General features: G+C 46.8%; 1 protein-coding gene across 1 annotated transcript in view; it reads right to left on the bottom strand.

Moving 5' to 3' along the window:
* Positions 1 to 11,281: 11,281 nt before the first annotated feature.
* LOC120846263 overlaps positions 11,282 to 18,107 on the bottom strand; it is a 39,575-nt gene continuing 32,749 nt past the window's right edge. The window contains exon 5 of the mRNA XM_040217965.1: positions 11,282 to 11,424. Coding sequence (XP_040073899.1) covers positions 11,282 to 11,424 — 143 coding nt within the window. The remainder of the gene's footprint in view (positions 11,425 to 18,107) is intronic.

Here is an 18,107-nt window from a genome sequence, read left to right as displayed (position 1 = left end):
CTGAGCGCTCCCTATGGAAGAGCCTGCTCCCGGCTGGGGACCGAGTTTTAGCGCCGCCTAGTGAGAGGCGTTCTCACTAGGCGACACGAAAACTCCGTCCTTCTGCCTAACTCCTACCTCGTCGGGTTCTTCTGTTATCCGTGGGTGCGTGCCAGCTGATCGCGCTTCGTGGTTTCAAGCGCGTTCACGCTATAAAATGTTTTTCTCTATGTAAAGGATACTAAAGAAGTCCAATTGCTTGATTAGTTTGCTGTTTTTTTTAAGTTTGCGGAGCCACCACCAGATGGTAATGGGCGCGCCCGCGCGCCGCCAACGCCATGGAGGCCAACACAACCTGGTGCAGCGCGGAAAAAGACGACCAAAAAATACCAAAAATACCGCCGCTGAAACTCGGCCTTCCAGGTTTTAAAAATAGCGCGAGGTGCGTAGATGCACGAGGCATGTGCCACGTGCAGCCCTTGGAAAGATCATGGCGGAACAGCGCAGCACTGAGCTAGATTTAAGACGCAATGTTCTTCCCAGAAGTGGCGCGTAGCACGTGTCTCGAGCATTTATAGAACAATGAATGGCGCCACTTTTCCCAGGATAGAGGGGCTTTAGGCCATCCGGGAGGTGCGTGCTGGAGTGTTTCTAGATGGGGTGGTCGTGACTATATAGGTGACATTCACTTGACGTCACTCGCTAGGTTCGCTGGCATCGCCCACCACGGTCGCCATCTTCGAGGTCTCTTTCTATCGCGGGTGTCGTCTGGCCGAACCTCTTGAGCGTGGTGTAGCAGCATTTTACAACTTTTAAGGGTCCTTTCGACCGAAACTAGGGGTTATTCTTATACTTTGGTGCTTTTGAAGCGCCGTAGGAGTATTTTTTGTGTGTTTTAGTTCGTTTTTGTCGCTACCTGACTCGTTCATCCCGGCCGCGTTGCTCCCTCGGCTCCACGAAGCGCTCCGTGTCGAGCGCCGGTTCCACGGCGGTAGCTCTTGCAAGAACTGATTTTTCTACACTGGTGCTTTTGTAGCACGGTGTGAGTACTCTTTGTTGCGCTAGTTTCTTTATTGTTTCTCTCTAGCAGATTTTCAGCACTACGGCCGTGTAACCGTGTTGCTCCATCGCCTCTGTGTCGTACATACACTCTAAGAAAAAATGGAGGAAAAAAGTAGCAACGGCGCGTCTTCCTCCCATCTACTGACGCGCCCCCAAGCGGACACGAGAAAAGGGGAGGAACGAAATGTTTTTCTCCTTCTTCAGGCAAACTGGAGAAAGCTTTCGCCCTCCCGACACACATTCTTTCGCTTTCGTTTTTCGAGCACATCGCACGCGTTGTTTAATAAATAGCTGTTGAGTTGATTGAGCTTCAGCGGCAGCGAAGGCCACTTGTAGTTCCGTCTTCTAGTCTAAACGTGCAGAACATTTTGGTTGCATTGACGTTTTTATCACTAATTTTATCAAACGAGCAAACGAAGCCGCTAGGAACAGCGAAGTTCCGGAGCAGTGCCAGCAGCGCCACGTACACTGGGTAAGATGGCCGTCTCCGGATTGCGGGACTCACGCGGCATGGAACTACAGTAGCGAAACCACGCGGAACTGTGTCGACGTTTTCGACGTTATGGAAACCGCAGGAACTGCGTCCAAGACAGGCAGGTTTTGCTGCCGGCTGCAATCTGAATGCCTCCGTGCTGAGTTCGGTTTTGTTTTCCGATGCCGAGTGCAACCGGCTTTCAACGTGGTTCTGTATTTGTGCGTGTCAGCAACATAGCTGCAACACCGTGATGGCAGTGTTGTGGGTTGTGAACAAAAGACTGGAATTATCGCCTATGTGACTGTGTGTTCGCGTATCAGTGGTGTAACAAGAAGATGAGATCGTAAACTGTCGGGCATTGATGCCGCTAGTCGGGCCGTGATCGGAGGGGGCGGGGTGTCGCAGGTTGACATTCCGCTTTACATTAAAAAGTTTAATACCACTTGAGGGATTAGGTGCAATCGTTCGACGTGCGGGTAGTCATGTTGGAACGCTGGTCTGAACGGTAAGCTCCTATCGTACAGTGGCCAATGTGACTGTCGGTTGTCTCGACCCCGAGAGCGATTGCGCTCTGGTGAAAGGACAACAGTACGAAATTGTGATGGAAAGTGCGTACATTCACACTGTGTAATTTTAGCATCAAAAAACAATAGTAGGTGAAATAAAAAAAAAGCTACCCTTTATTTTGCTGTTTAAATATACTACGGTTCCTGGAGAAACTGCCCTCCAAGTGGCGCGCTGGGATGAGCGCTAGAAGTTTTCGAGGTCGCCACGGCGAAGCTCCGTACACTTAACACCTGCCGCAAATCGCGGCTTTGACTGCATTCAGGTTGATAGAAAACCGATTTCTCTGCCCGCGAACCCCTCCTCCCGCCCATTTCAGCCGCGCAGACGCCGCACTTATCCGGCAGGCGCAGACGCATTCACTGCCATCACATCACGTCCTACATAGAATTCACCGGCGACCCAGCCACCCCCATTGTCAATGTTGTGACACCTACCCCTGGCCGCGTCACACATATTGGACGTGCCCCCTTTACCCCCCTCCTCGCCCCCTTCCCCCCGAAATCACCTCCTGGGAGGAGTGGCTGGCGCCACCCTTAGACATCGCCGAGCAGACTCTTCAAGCCCTCGCGGCTCATGCCAAGACTGTCTCGGCACAAGTGCTTCAGGAGTACGATGTCCTGACCACATCCCCCCACCCCTAGGAGACCTGGACCAGGGTTTCCTGAGTACAAATAAAGTTCATTCTCTCTCTCTCTCTGCCCGTGAAGCATCATTTCCAGCTGGTTGAATATTCGCACTACAGAGATTAATTCAAACGGCAATTGCAGCCGTGCGCGAACAGCACAAATAGAAAAACAAAGACTACAATAGAAATGCAGGCTACGACGTGCCGTGCGGGGAAACAAACTCATGGCTTCGAACCGCATTGGAGCGGCTTGATTTATTGGCTTTCAAATAATTACGGCATGGTCGAGCGTTTACTTTTTGATAAAAGATTCTTCCCCTGAGCCATTCAAAATACTCTCAGAGGTATGACATTGCTGGAAAATAATGAACATGCTGGGAAGATTTTTTATTGCTTACGGAGTCACCGAGAAATTCCGTACGTTCAAAACGACCAGTATAAAAGACGGAAACGCAGAGCTTGGGCGTAGTGTCGGGTTAGTGTGCCATTGTATTGATGTGCTATGTATGTGTATGTGCTCAATGCATGCTCACCTTGCAGTATGTGCAATGTGTCTACATGTGTGTATATCAGAGGTCTCAGAGCTTCCCGAAGATCCCGATGCATAATTGGCGGCTTGATATAATTTTTTTTTAAGAATATTAATTTTTAGCGCCTCCTAGCCTAGCTACTTGCAATTACTCTGCTTGACCCTGCGATAAACCTTCTTTCACGCTACGCGATAAACAGCGGCCAGCGGCTTCGAGTTTGTTCTTTTGGTTTCGCGGATTGAGTTTGCCATTCTCCGTGATGTGCGGTTTACGAAGGAATTGTGACTCGAGGAACACCAAAGGTAAGACGCAAAGTGCGCGAAGTAACTGGGTATCGGTTGTCTCCGTTTAACATCGCAGTGCTGTCGACGAGAAGACTGAGTAACTGCTTTCGAAACGCAAGTTTCTGTACCTGGGGGGGGGAATCTGGCTTCGGAGATAAACACAGTTCGCGGAAAGTTCGTGTTACGCTTTTATTTGCTGCTCATCTCGTCCCGTACAAAAGACGTAGCGTCCTCGTTAAGCCTTATTGAGCTCGATTTGCTCGATTCAGGGCCGCCATAATGAGGTGCAGGCGATGAAGGACCTAGTTGCTCCCCTGCTTCAGGTACGAAAGTTTCTCCCTTTCTAAAGGAACATAGGTTACAAGACCGTTCCTCCCCTAAAAGAGGACTATCCATACCCTTTTTTCTAAGGGTGTACGTCGTGCCTTCGGTGTTCGTTCCTGTGCAAAAATATACCGTGCGGCTCACAGAGTGTGCACCTTATGAAAAATGCGACGCATTTTTCATTAGCCCGAGCGATTTAAAAACCGCATGTAAGAGATTTGGCGAGCGGCGAGACAAGCGACGGCGACCCGCTTCGCTGCCGCTTTGCTGCCGCTCGGTCACTCGCGCGACAAGGCAAACCGCATGAAAGTGACGGGAGCACACGACCAAGGCGATAAGCGCTAAGTCTTCTAGAAATCCCAAAACCGAGCTACGCGACGAGCGACAGTGAAGGGTGAACCGCATGTAAGCGATTTAGCGAGCGACGGCAACAGCGACGGGAGTCGGCGACGAGCGACGGAGATTGCTCACGGTCGGTCGTTGCGTCGCTCGGTTTTTGGATTTCTAGAAAACGTCGCTAATCGCCTTGGTCGCTTGCTCCCGTCGTTTTCATGCGGTTTGCCTCGTCGCACGAGTGACCGAGCGACAGCGAAGCGGGTCGCCGTCGCTTGTCTCGCCGTTGTCGCCGTCGCTCGTCACGTCCGGTCGCTCGCTAAATTGCTTACATGCGGTTCAGCCTTTACACACGGTACTCGGCGGCAACAAGGAAACCAAAACGGCCCGCCCCCGAGATAATCCTTTTTCTCTTTTGTTCGACGAAGCTTCTCCAACTATATGAAATTAGCACACACTACCAACGGTCGACCGCGCACCCAAGCCAGTGAAACCGCGACCTCCAAGATGGCGGATCGACGGTGGCGCTCCCTGGCAAAATCGAACCTGCAGGCTCGATGAACGCTGTGAAATTTTGAGGATAAAAGGGGACTATTTCTTCAGTCTTGCCTTCGCAAAGCCTGATGAAGTAATTGCGGGGCCAAAGCGACCCGCCTGACGAATGTTGAGCGCGGCTCATGGATTGGACACGAGAACTGCGTGAGCATTCGACTTCGGCTCGTACCAGTTAATGTCTCGGCGGACACTATAGTAAAGCCCCTCTATCGTGGGAAACGTGGCGCCATTCATTGTTGTGGAAACGCTCGAGACACGTGCCGCGCGCCACTTCTGGGAAGAACATATGGCGTCTGAAATCGTGCTCCGTGGTGCGCTACGGCGCCATGATCTTCCCATGGGCTGCACGTTGCACGTGCCTCGTGCATCGACGCATCTTGCGCTACTTTTAAAACATCAAGGGGCTTTATCGGGTAGTGGCTTGTGTTCAGCCACTGATGTGATGAGAATAGCCGAACTTAAACAATGCCTGGAGCCCCCAGCGCGCGTTTTCTTCTTTGTCAACCCCAGCGCGTGGTTATGATTAACGTTGGCGGCATGGGATAGGCACCAGGCCACGTGGCCTCCTTTTCTGGCTCCGAGTCGGGGGGATGAATGATGCTGATATTTCTCAACGTTTTTTCGGCGAATGTCATTCCCTAGAAAGTCATTGCCGAGAAACTTTCTTCGGCGAATGTCATTGCCCCACTAACCAGCTTCTAAAGAAATCAAAAAGCAAAATTATATATGCGGAAATCAGACATCAACCGGATGTCCGCCTTCCGGAGAATCTCTCGGCAATGTTTGCTTCAAGGTAAAGGTTATCTGTTGTTCATTCTTTTTCAGATTATACATCAAGAGTTGGAGCATATATGTACTTTCTGTAACGCAGAACGCCGTTTCTTTTTCTTTTTTTATTGGTAATTTTTTTTTTGTTACGAAAATGTATTGCACATGGACCGCAAGTTTTGAACAGTTCCCCTTGCGGTCACTGCCGAATATATGAGTTGCGTTTTAGTTTTGCATCACCACGCTCATTGTCGTTTCTAATGAACGCTAAGCTATCACAAGCGACAACATTAGTCAATATCATTATGGCAGAGAATACAAGACATAAAGGTCGAAAGCACCAATTTTTGCGTTTTAACTGGTGAAGGAAGGCGCCAGCTGCAACTGTATTTGGTTGATTTCAGACTTTTCCCCTTTCAAACGCTCTCCTTCGCATGGAAACAGACGCTTAGAGATCCACGCGAATGACTGACGTTACTACATAATCAAATCTACAGCGCCGATTTACGCCAGAAGTGCACCATCAGGTCTTTTGTGTATCGTGGAAGCACTGGAGGCCACCTGGCCGATAGAAACATGCCTGAACCTCGTGATTTATATCAGACCAGTTTTACTATATTCACTAATAAATCACACCTTTTACCCAAAGATAATCTCTAATCTATTTTTATTACCGTTTCTCTCTAATTAGATACTTTTGATATGCCTTTGATGCGCATTTAAATCAAAGGACAACCAACCAAGACAGATTTATACAAGGCTGAACACGAGCAAAAAGAAGTGCTATTTTGAGCAAATTGGTGCTACCTTCCACTTGGTTCGTCAGCTACGTAACGTCTTGCTGCAATAAAATCAGAACGCAAAAAAGGCCCGAAAACTAGAAAGTAATTTCTCCTATTGCAATCAAATCAAAACGCAAAAGTAAAAAGCAAAAAAAAATTGTACCTGACTAAACAAATGAAGTTGTTTTTGTTCTAGTATGGCTGGGATTACAGCAATAAAAGGTTATAATGTGCTTTACATTCACAAAGTTCTTTCTTCTGTATAGTTATCAGTGACAGGACAAATTTGTCAATCAATGTGCCACGCTTAAAAATATACTTAGTGGTTAAAGAAGCACCATTTTCTAGGTATAGTGTAGGGTTTGTTTCTGAATAGCCATCAAGAGGAGGATATTCTAAAGGCATTTTATGAAGGCAGACTCTCCGTGGCCGTTGTATTACCTCGCCATCGCATTGCATTACCTTGCCGATAAAACTTCTGGTCATCAACTGAACAGTGCTGTTTTTGAGGATAATTTCTATCGTCCTGTCATTTCATCTGAATATGGCCAAAGGTCCCATTTTCGTGGGAACTTGCTTGCGAAATGAGTACCAGGTGAGTGGAAGGAGGAGGAATAAACTTTATTATGGCGAGCCTTAGGTGCTGATGTCTGGGCACCCGCTTGGTGGGGGGTTTCGAAAGAAAAAAGGTTACTCATGACGGTGTATTAGAACGTACATAGCATAAAAAGCTTTTTTGGTATTTGGTTTTCCAATACGCTTTGTTCGCAGAGACGTGTGTACGGTGCATTTTTGTATAATATTACATTTGGCATATTTAGGTTTGGCAGAATAGGTAAGAAAAGTGCTTGTGAACTCAACTATACTCAACGAAACGCCCTTAAGAGAGCGCGTATTCACGTTGAACTGAAATGTAGCAGAGCTTTTTTTTCTTTCTGTCTCCCCCCCCCCCTCCCCCCTTTCCCTCCCCCTCCCCTTCCCCTTGATGTCCCGTTCTCAATTCTGAGGAGTATGGTTACCCTAACCATGACCAATCTTGTGTTTTTCAGAAATGTCCGCGATGCTACTCCGACTTTTTTCATAAATTAACTTGCTGATGTTTTCAGCATTCTCATAAGTTAACGCTTGCTGAACGACGCCCTGTTGTTAGTTGTCTTCCATGGATTCTTCACGTGGATAGAAATGTCCATGCGACTCAGAAATTTGTGTTTCTCCTTGAACATGACCACAGAATACTTGCCGTAGCGGTTTCTGAATTTCTTATATGTTCTTCCCGATATTTCCTCAATATCTGCTGCGCCCACGCTGCTCATTGTCTTCATTATTTTCACCTTGTGAGAAAATTGGGATATTCCTTTTTACATACAAAGGAGCGCAGCTGGGAATCACTTTCGCTCCATACAGTGAATTTTAGCATACTAACCGGCAAGCCGAGAAGCGTATTCGGAAAAGAGTGTGCAGTAATCCGACAGGTGCCGATTCCAGCACTTGGCACGTTTCCATGGAAGTCACGTCGCAAGGAGGTGGGGGGGGGGGGGGGGGGGAAGAAGGGGAGGAAGAGGAGGGGGGGGGGGGGGGCTTGGGAAAGCAGTGCCGAAGGATTACCGCGCTAGCCTTTAGCCGGCTTTCAGGTTTGCTTACCTAATAGAGGGTAATCACACGTGGGCAGTCTTGTACACATTACTAAATAAAAGTAATTGATTACAATTACTATTACTCTTGGCTAAAAAGTATTCGATTAGATTACTGATTACTCGACGGCAAAAGTAATTGGACATTACTTTAAGAAGTAACCGTCACTTTTCCGATTACTTTATTGTGTGAAGACACATCTTTAGCGCTCATAACAATGAACTACTTCCAATCTATATTTCACATTTGCACAAGTATTGAAGAAGAAAAACTGGCTCCCTTTTCGTGGTCGTTGCACCTTTACAATGCGGACACAAGTATAGAATTCGTTTGAAGACGTTTAATGATTGGGGCGTTCGCCAGTGTGTGTGTGTGGGGGGGGGGGGGGGGGGAGCGGAAGGGGTTCTAGATTTTGTTAAGCTTGACAAGGGTTGTCGCTCAAAGTTTGCGTCGCTCATTTTATTATTCACATATGAATGAGCTCGCATGTTATACAAAAGAGCAGCAGCTCCAGGATTTGAAACGGATCATATGCAGTATCCATTAGCGGAAGAGGTCGCCCCGACCACTTCTCAACTCGAAACATTGCTTGTCACAAAGACCACGTAGGGGAAATGGGGGAAATATTTCAACTGCCTTTGTTTAGGCATTCTTCGGTTCTGGTTCTCCTACGGGCTGCGAGTAGGCACCCTAGGCAGGATTTTTTTTATTTTTTTTATTTCTGTGAGTGTGTGCGTGAGGGGGCTAGTTTGAACGAAGGACTCACAAAGCTACATTCTGCTTCCTTAAACTTCGCCCTGAATCGCCTTTGTCACGCACTGTGGCTTCCCTGGGGCTTCCCACTCCCAGTCCCAGCTCGAAAAAAAGAAAAAAAAAAAAACGGACATTCCACAGAAACTGTACACAGAAAAAGATTGACCTCGTTTCCCACAGCTCCGCAAAAATCTTTGTTTTTTTTTCCGTTCGAAAAAAAAAAAAGCAAATTTTATTTTTGTCATTTCATAAAAAAGAAAGGCGTCTGCCCGGGGGGGCGGGGGGCGGGGAGGGGGGGGGGGTCCCGTGGACAAATTGTAACGGTTACAAGTAATTTTATTACTTCAAAAAGTAATCAGATTACTCTTGTGATTACTGCCTAATAAAAGTAATCAACTGATTACAAAATTACTCCAAAAAGTAATCCATTACAAGTAATTTGATTACTTGTAATGCGTACGGTACAAGTCTGCACGTGGGAGCCCGGCTAAAGGCTAGCTCGTGAATCACTGAGCCGTGGTCCATGAACGTTTCATCGCTCCGTTAAAAAAGCTCGACTCCCTCTCCGTTTTTCAGTTTGAAAACGTCAGCGAGCCGTGGCAAGCTGTAATCAGTCGGAGAGGGGGAAGCGATGTGACTAAACCTCTCTGTCTACGTGCTCGGTGCGTTTTGCTGCATCTGGCAGTCCGGCCGGTTGCCGCATCGCGACTCCTGACTGCACGCAACCCATGGTGACCTCCTCCGCACACCCGCTTATGAACGTGATCGGCATCATCCAGTGCTTTTGTCAAGGAACACGTCATGGGGTAGGACGCCGTAGCTCGCCGGAGAGTGTCGTGGCGAGTAGTGGCAACGAGTGAAGTCTGTAATTAAAAAAACGTTTTCAACATTAACATCCCCGGCTTTGCCTTGAACTTTCTGCGGCTCGCCACGGACACGGCTCCAGATTGCATACCCCATATCGGAGCTCCCCAGGCCCTAATTTTTTTTTCCAAAAACAACTTTTTGGTCCGATTGCTCAGCAACGACCGGACAGGTAGACTTCCGTATAATTTTATTAAAAAGATGGTGAAAAAAAAATGTTGTATGGCGGTCACACTTTTCCCGGTTTTGCGGGCTAGCGATTTTCTACGAGAGTTTCAAACTTCTCCCTTTTTCAACCTGCCTTTCGCACTCACAGATTCCTTGACAACGCGTTGCGGAAGGTAATTTCTTCCTTAACATGTTTTCATTGAGATCTTCGTTCCATGTATTTTGATCGGGGAATAAAGAAGGCAGCACCCGCAGTGCTACCTAGATTTGTAAAATATCCCTACCTTAGATCTAATTAAGCTGCGATAGCCTCTTACACCATGCGATGTGACGTCCATGATAAACACGCCAAGTGCTGGAATTGGCCATGTAGTCTATCTTTTCGGAATGACCTGCCGGGAAGGACGCCATGGAGTCGCACTGCGGTACTGCGTTTCAGTGCTGTTATTTCTGAAACATTCTTGTTTTCACTTCGCATTTGGATGAAAAGATTTTGGTAACATACCAAACGATATTTCGTTTTACTACTTGCAAAATCCCCCACTAACGAGCCTTTAAAGGAATAAAAATAAAAAGTATAAATCCGGAAACTAAAACTTAAAATGTTTCCACTCCGGATCATCCTTTCAGAGCAAACAATAAGCGTTGCAACACATGTGTTCTTGTTGTAACAGGTAACGGCGTTTTTTTTTTTGTTTTTTTTTCCTTTTTGAATTGCGGTACTTTTGTTACCAAAAATAGTGTTTCTGGCCCTCAAGTTCTGAACAGCGCCTCTGGCGTGCTCTATCGAATATTTAGGTAGCATTTTAGTTTTGTATCGTCACGCTCATTCATTTTGCTCATGAAAGCTAAGCTATCACGAATGACTACATTAATTAATAAGAATATAGGAGGGAATACAAAAAAAAATTGCGAAAATATTTTTTACGTTTTGATAAGACCTGGCTGCAACAGTATTTTGTTGATTTCGAACTTATATTTGTTCTTTCTAATTCTCTGTTAGCGCACTTAAACAGACGCTCCAATAAACATATAACTCTTATCGAAAATTTATTTAGGTTATTTATGTTCTCGCATGTTTATTGGATACAAACCCTGAACTCGGCTAATGAGTCCTAAAACCTGGCCCAAAACGCAGTCAAATTGTTGCCGAGGTTCCAGCGAAATGTAGAGGTGGGGGCAGGCTCTTGGAGGGGGCCGAAGTTCTGACGTACTAGAAATACAATGTTGTTATAGTCACCTGGTGCTCAGGTTGCCCTTATCAAAAGGAATAACAGTGAAAACATCATGGTGCTGTTTGATATAAAGACTGTTTTGTTGGTTTGTTTTTATTCGGGTTGCCAAACCAAACGAAACGCTTTTTGGACAAAGCAACCTTCCGTTTTATTTTATATGTAAAGACCATACCTTCGACCCAAATCCGTATAATTTAATTACAAGTGGTGCTTTTTTACAGTAAAACTTCCCTTTACGCTCATGAGTTCGTTGACAGTTCTCTCTTTTATAGTGCTCAATTCATTGCTGGTACATAATTGCATATGTACATATATATGCATGGAATAAGGCAGCATTACTTTCTTTTACGGGCACGTTTCATTGTAGATATAATATTTTGGAATATCTGTAAGGCCACCAGTCTCGTTCACTTTTTCGTTGTAAGTAGAATGGCAAGTCTCGTGTATCCCTGTCATATGTGTCTTTCCAATTATCCACACCTGCAAAGCTGAAACAAAAGTGTTTTTCCGTTAATGTACTTAGGGAGTTGTAGAATTGTGCACTGAAGTTCAGCACACGTTCACTAACGCGTGCCGGAAACAAAACACGTCTACGCTAACTTTGGCGCAGACTACGTCAGAGAGATTTCAAATGGCGTTCTACCCCCCCCCCCCTCCCTTTCCCTCGGCCCTCTTTTTCAAAAAAAAAAAGGAAGAAAGAAAGCTCAAGCATTTGCAGCGCCACCAAGACACAAACTGTAGACGCAGCTTTTACTGTGCACGCGAACTACAATAACAAGATAAATAAACCAAGAGTTTGCTCTGAATAACATTTTAAATTTGTTTAAATATGAGGATACAACATGAGTGGTTGTGTGGACGAGTCCGCTCACGTCAAGAGGGAGTTTTAGCGAGTCGTATCCACACCACAAGAGCTTTAGGCTTACGATAATGGGAGGCGATTTGCCATCCTGTAACTCTGCTTCGTTTGACAGGTTGAATCAATTAATTTCGACGGCGTCTCACAATGGTATAAGCTATAGCGAATGCTGTAAACTACGCATTCTAGTAATTGTTTGCTTGCGATCTGCGGGTTGAATTGCTGCCGTGGCGGCCGCGAGCCGACGAAATTATTTGATTCGATGGCACACAACGTGAATGATATCATTCAAGATCAAGATGACCGAGACACCACCTGCCATTGCTGTCGTTCAGAAACTTTTTTCTCTATCTAAATTTCAGGTCTTGAAATTCAGGCCGCAAATGTTACGTCGGTCAGTCTTGTTTACATCCGTTGTACGCCGGAACCACGAGCCGCCACGGTTTTGCACGCTGCAGAATGTTTCACATGTTTACTAGAAGATAACGCTGCCGGTCAAACGTAATCATCATCGTCGTTTACACGGTTGCGGCAGTGTACGGTGCGCTAGAATATGTTCAAATTCACGTCCGGTTTCACGGAATGGACCAGCTGCGCCGTTCATGATTTCGAAGCCGTGTGCTCCAAAAACGACTCGCTAAAACTCCCTAATGTTCTTGGATCACATCGAGACGACCACGCATCGCCTCGGCAAGAGCAGTCTCGCATTGTCATGAATGACAGTTAATAAGGCGACGAATGACTGAAGGAAAAGAAACGTTTATTTATGTAGAATGGCGCCCAGAGTAAAATAAAAAAAAAGGCTAGCGTCACAGGCGTCGACAGCGGCGTAACAGCAGGCTCGAGCGCTAGGGTGAGACTGACACCGTAGGGCGCGGTTTCTTTTGAGCCTTCCCTGGGAGCCTAGAACATTCTACCTCGTTCGTTTTGTAAGTGTACCTTCTGAGTATAAACAAGCAACACGGCTCTCCACGTCGAGAACCGAAAGCGAGTCACCGGCACATCAGTGCTTCGTATGAAGCGTGGACTCCAATTCAAGGAATCACCATGGCACGCGACATAAGCAGCAGGGATGTCCTGGTTTCTCGCTGCCGCAACGCAGTCAAACGCAGTCAAACGCAACTGTCTGAACCAGGCTTTACTGCTGCCATAACCTCTTCTATACTGACAATGCCTGGCAGATCGCCATGAGAAGCAGCCGCCGAAAGTGAAACGCTACAGCGGCACACAACGGATGAAAGGGGAGATATGTAACGGGCGCCCCGCTGCGGCGAGACGCCGAAACACACTTGTCCCGAGTGATAGAACAAATACTTTACTAGGGGAATACATTCAACTCAGCTCATTTGCATTAGACAGAACGCCTACAGCGCCGAACCCAACCCTGACGGTATGGAGATCCGCGTCAGTCCACGCCCAAGTGCACGTGGATGTTCGCGGCGGCCGCGGCGGTGTCTTCTCCGATTGCACCTAGAGCCCCTGCATGTTTCAAAAGTAGCACAAGGTGCGTCGATGCACGAGGCACGTGGAACGTGCGACCCTTGGGAACATCATGGCGGCACAGCACAGCAAAGTATTTAGCGCACCACTGAGCTAGAGTTTAGACGCCATGTTATTCATAGAAGTGGCGCGCGGCACGTGTCTCGCTCATAGCCACAACAATGAAAGAAAGGTATGTAGAACATCAATATCATCGATAGCCGAGACCTCCCCGACGATAGATGGCCCTCGCCAAGCCCAGAAAACTAGAGTGCCTTCATACACACGCGCGCTTTTGCTTGAGTGGTGACATCTCAGCCATTTTTCCGCCCAATCGTTTTTTTATGCATTTTGAAGTGCACGAAATACGGTGTCACTCAGCTCGAGCGCGTAGCTTTGGCTAATGCATAGACGCCATTTTACAGCCCAAGTCTAGCACCGAGTGCGCGAGAGCGTCACGCGCTGTCACATTCAGGTCAACAATGGATGTCTTCACCCAGAGATCAGTGCTTCACCCTGAGACAGACAGACATGCAGGCACCCTACCAGAAAACCTGTCCGTGCCGAGGCTATTGTATTTGAGAGGAGTGGAATGTATTCCCCCTAGTAAAGTGCTTCCAAGCACTTTACTAGTGCTTGGATCGCAGATTCTATCCAAGGATAGAATCTGCGATCGTGCTCCTCGCGCTCCTCGCGCTACCGCTTCTTTTCTCTTTGAGTTTGAAAAACTTGTTGGGGTCCTTGCCTCTGCAAAAGCTGTGTGCTGAATACCGGGTTCCCCGAGAAATGCGCTCTGCCACGGCCACTCGATCCCACCTGTTGGTGCGGCCAGCCGATGTCTTTCCGGAAACAAAAGAGTGCGCGTGAGAGGAGAACTTCTCCCATTTTCCGTGGGGGTGCTGCACATCGGTGAGCGGTAAAGCCCCTTGATAAAGGTGTTTTCACAAGTACCGCCAACCATTGTTGTGGAAATGCGCAAGACACGTGCCACGAGCGGGTGCTCCGCCGCCATTCGCTTCCAAGGGCCGCTCATTTCAGTGCTGCGGCGCCATTTGCTTCCAAGGGCCGCACGAGACCTGGGCCACGTGCGCTCGCGCATTTGGCACTACTTGCAAACACAAACAAAAACATATCGAGGGGCTTTAGTGAGCGGTCTTGTGAGCTGAAAGCTATACTCTGTTTCACCCAGTGTACCGCAGGAAAGGCTGTAAGCGCGAGCTCCTAGGTCTGGGGCAGATCTCGACGGCACAAGCTCTCGTGCAGTAACGGCAGCTGTCAACGCTACGAGCTCGCGCTTCCAGCCTCCGCTGCGGTACAACATAAGGTGAAACGGAGTATAGAGAAGGCGCCCAACGCGCTCTTGCTCCGCTACCCAGATAAAATATCTGCCTGTCATTGGCTTCGCCGATACCGAGGCGCTGCCGCGGTTGCACAAGGCAACAAAACTCGCTTTCCCCCCACCTATGCACCGCTGTGCTCGGCGAAAATATCGTATATGTCACACTGCGCTCATGTGTGTGGTTTGTGTTGGCATTTTGGAAGCTGCCGGAAATGTAAATGCGCGTTCAGTTCTGAGTGCCAGACGGCGATGAAATGTGCCATCTCCACTCGCGAAACAGGAAATCCTGCAGTTGATGAAGTACAATAAAGTCTTTTCCGAACTTGAGTTCGCACCGCTGACTTACATGGCTAACTACTTGGCCTTCGTTTGCGAACAAAAGGTGACCATTTTTATTTGAAGAAATTTTCGTAATTTCAAAGTAATTAGCTGAAACATTCAACCTAGCAAAGCACTAAGAGTTTCCCAGTGAAAGCAAGGAAGGCTAATGTGTAGAACCCGCTAAACTTTGCAGGTGACGTGTCCTGAATGCAAGCGCAACTTAAGGAAAATGCATCACGTGACGGAGCATATCCGTCCATGTTTAGCCTTGACCAAGGCGGACTCAGCTATCCACAAACTGAAGCTGTCTGGCTGTGCAAGCTCGTCTGCACCTTTGTCGAGAGGGCTCTACAGTCGGCAGAGTTTCGTGGTTGTGGAAGGATTTGCCAGGTCCTCTCGAGCGCTGTGCTTCCACACCTTATAGACTGCCCGCTGATGTGGTGTGTTAACTGCCGAGACCCCTACCACAGCGAAGATCTCTGCGAGCTATTTCTCAGAAAACTCCTCAGACCTTTTTTGGCAAACTGGGCTGGTAACCTAAACAGCCCACTAGACAATATATTGAGGCTTTCGCGGAAGCCTTCCCGAAAGGTACTCCGCTTGTGAACTATATGACTCCCTTGGTCTGTTTTTTTGTGAACAATGAAGTTTGTAATGCTGAAGTTATGCACGCGGAATCCGATTTTATATTGTCCTTCACAGATGAATAAAAGGCACAGCTCGCACGTGCTCGAGCGTCGGTTAAAACCGGAAATCATACGGCCTAGCTATATCCAACTATAACTCCTATATTACAGTGGTAATAGAAACGGGGCAACAGTTACCAGAACAAGAAAACGACAATTCCCTCATACTGCCAGCAGAATGGAGCTTTAACGCGCAGCATGCAGCTGAGTGAGCTTTTCGCAGAACGATTCATGTGCTTTTATTCTACACAGACTTGTCACATCATTCATGCAATCTGGCACTCGTTTCAATTGAGACTTGCGGCTTCACGAAAAAAAAAAAAATCTAAATACCCACACCGGGCCGGGCGTACTGCTCCTCTCTCACTATATTTCGTCTTACCTTAGCATGGACTAACCGCGAACGCTGTGCTAGCGCGAGCGGCTAGCCTTTACTGCCTTGACTGGAGCACTCGCTGCACGAGCGCTCATGCAGCCGCCGGGGCTTCCTTCGAAGCAACTATCTCGCGCTTTTAGCTCGCGCGGCTTACAAGTACATACTAACGTGAAGCGGATTATAGAGTTCCTCGATATGCTCCCCCGAAAGGAACTCTATCTCTCACCGATAACGAGCGCCACGGCTGGCGCTGCGGGGTAAAGTAGAACTATCGCTCTCACCGGCGGAGTGAGGCATACGGCAGGCCGCTCCCAAGGGGAGTCTTAATCGAGTGGCCGTGGATCTGCTATGCTTTCGTTTCAATTCTGCGACCTGCACTCATAGCTCCGTCGTCGAATTACCAGGCATTGTGCGTATAAAGGAGGCTATGCTGCTGCACACGCCGGCACGTGCGGGGTGTGGATGCGGTGCGGTGCGTGCGTGCGAAGGGAGCATAGAATGTTTGTTCACGTACACCAAAAATCCCCGGAACCCTAGCCATAAACACCTTCGTTGTAAAAGGCAAGTCATACTACACCAAACAGTTAATGTCGTTCACACATTATTGCGTCGACTGCGCTGCTCTGCGTTGCGTCGTGCAGCGCAGCCCATCCCCATTGGCTTGTCGTAAGGGTAGCCATAGCAACAGCTCGACGCATGCCATCTTAACGCAGTCAAACGCAGATGTCTGAACCAGTGTTACTGAGAGATTGAGCTTATATAATTTACCTGCAGTGTTTACATGAGTCAATTTAGCCAATCACTACCTAATAATGATAAGGTTTTCGAGCTTTTGTCAAGATCATTTAGTAAGGATTAGCGATATATCTATACGGTTGGTAGCTTTCGGGTGGAAATTTAAACATGTCTATCACAAACATAGAGACGGTGATGATTAAATCGCATAGCTGTATGTGGGTCACCAAGCAGGCTACTATAACCGGATAAGCCTTATTGATTTAAAAGGTATATAGAACACGCGATATAGCTGAAGTTAACTACTATGAAGAAATAATGAATGGACATAAACTTTACTCCAACACTAAAATCCAACATTTATTTGATATCAACCATTTACACACAGCTTTTTAACGTGCAATTTAAATTTATCACACGTTCGGTGACAAGTGTTTAACACCAAGATGACAACTAATCTTCATGACATTGCAGAAGTAAGCCCCCAATAACCATACTGCTGGAGAAAATACTGCACTTAATCTTATTGAGGGTGTCAAACGTTATACTTTAAGCACAAACGCCACAGCCACATAGCACACAAAACATGCTCCATACCAAACATCACATCTAAAACAGTTTTCACATATGGGGTTACATATAGTTGGCAAAAAAAATAAATATATATATGTATATAAATATATCTTGCAAAAATAAAAAAAAACTCTACACTTCACACGTACATGAATTTTTTTTTTAGTATTAAAGAAAATGAAAACGTAAACATTTCTAATGGATAATTCAATTAAAGCCACATTTCAAGAGCCTCACAACCTGAATTGAGAAAACGACGGTATGTTTGAGTGGGAGGGGTTTATGCATAAAACATCAAGTGAAGAAAACATGTGCCGCACTCAATACGTTTTTAACAACTACCACTTGAATGTACAAATTATTGCCTAAATAGGCCCTCTTCAAAATCCCGCCAAGCGTCATTAGAGGTCGTAATTTTTTGGGCAGGGAGTGTTTGATTGCATACCCATCCTCGCCGAACGCTTACACCGCACTTGTTTCTAATACACGCTTAGCTGTGTTCACGACGAACACTCAGGCATCTCTCTAAAGCTTTGTGCTCTTGATTACTACGATCGATTTATTAAACGCCCCTTTATAGTACGGACAACAGTATTAGAATTGGTAAAGGTGTTTACCAAATAGATCATGCCTCAGGTTTATATGCATCTGACTGTTCATTCTTCACATTTTTCCCCATACATTTGAAGCTCTTATAAGAAACATTTTCACTACTCAACTTATTATTTTCCTTTCCCCTGTTCTGTGCTAGAATATAGAAATCAAATCACTTTAAAATATTTTATTAAATGTAAGCTGAGCCA

Source organism: Ixodes scapularis, unplaced genomic scaffold, assembly GCF_016920785.2.
Source record: "Ixodes scapularis isolate PalLabHiFi unplaced genomic scaffold, ASM1692078v2 PGA_scaffold40__2_contigs__length_1045541, whole genome shotgun sequence".
Taxonomy (NCBI): Eukaryota; Metazoa; Arthropoda; class Arachnida; order Ixodida; family Ixodidae; genus Ixodes; species Ixodes scapularis.
The sequence above is the reverse complement of the archived record's forward strand: the minus strand, read 5'-3'. Positions and strand labels throughout refer to the sequence as shown.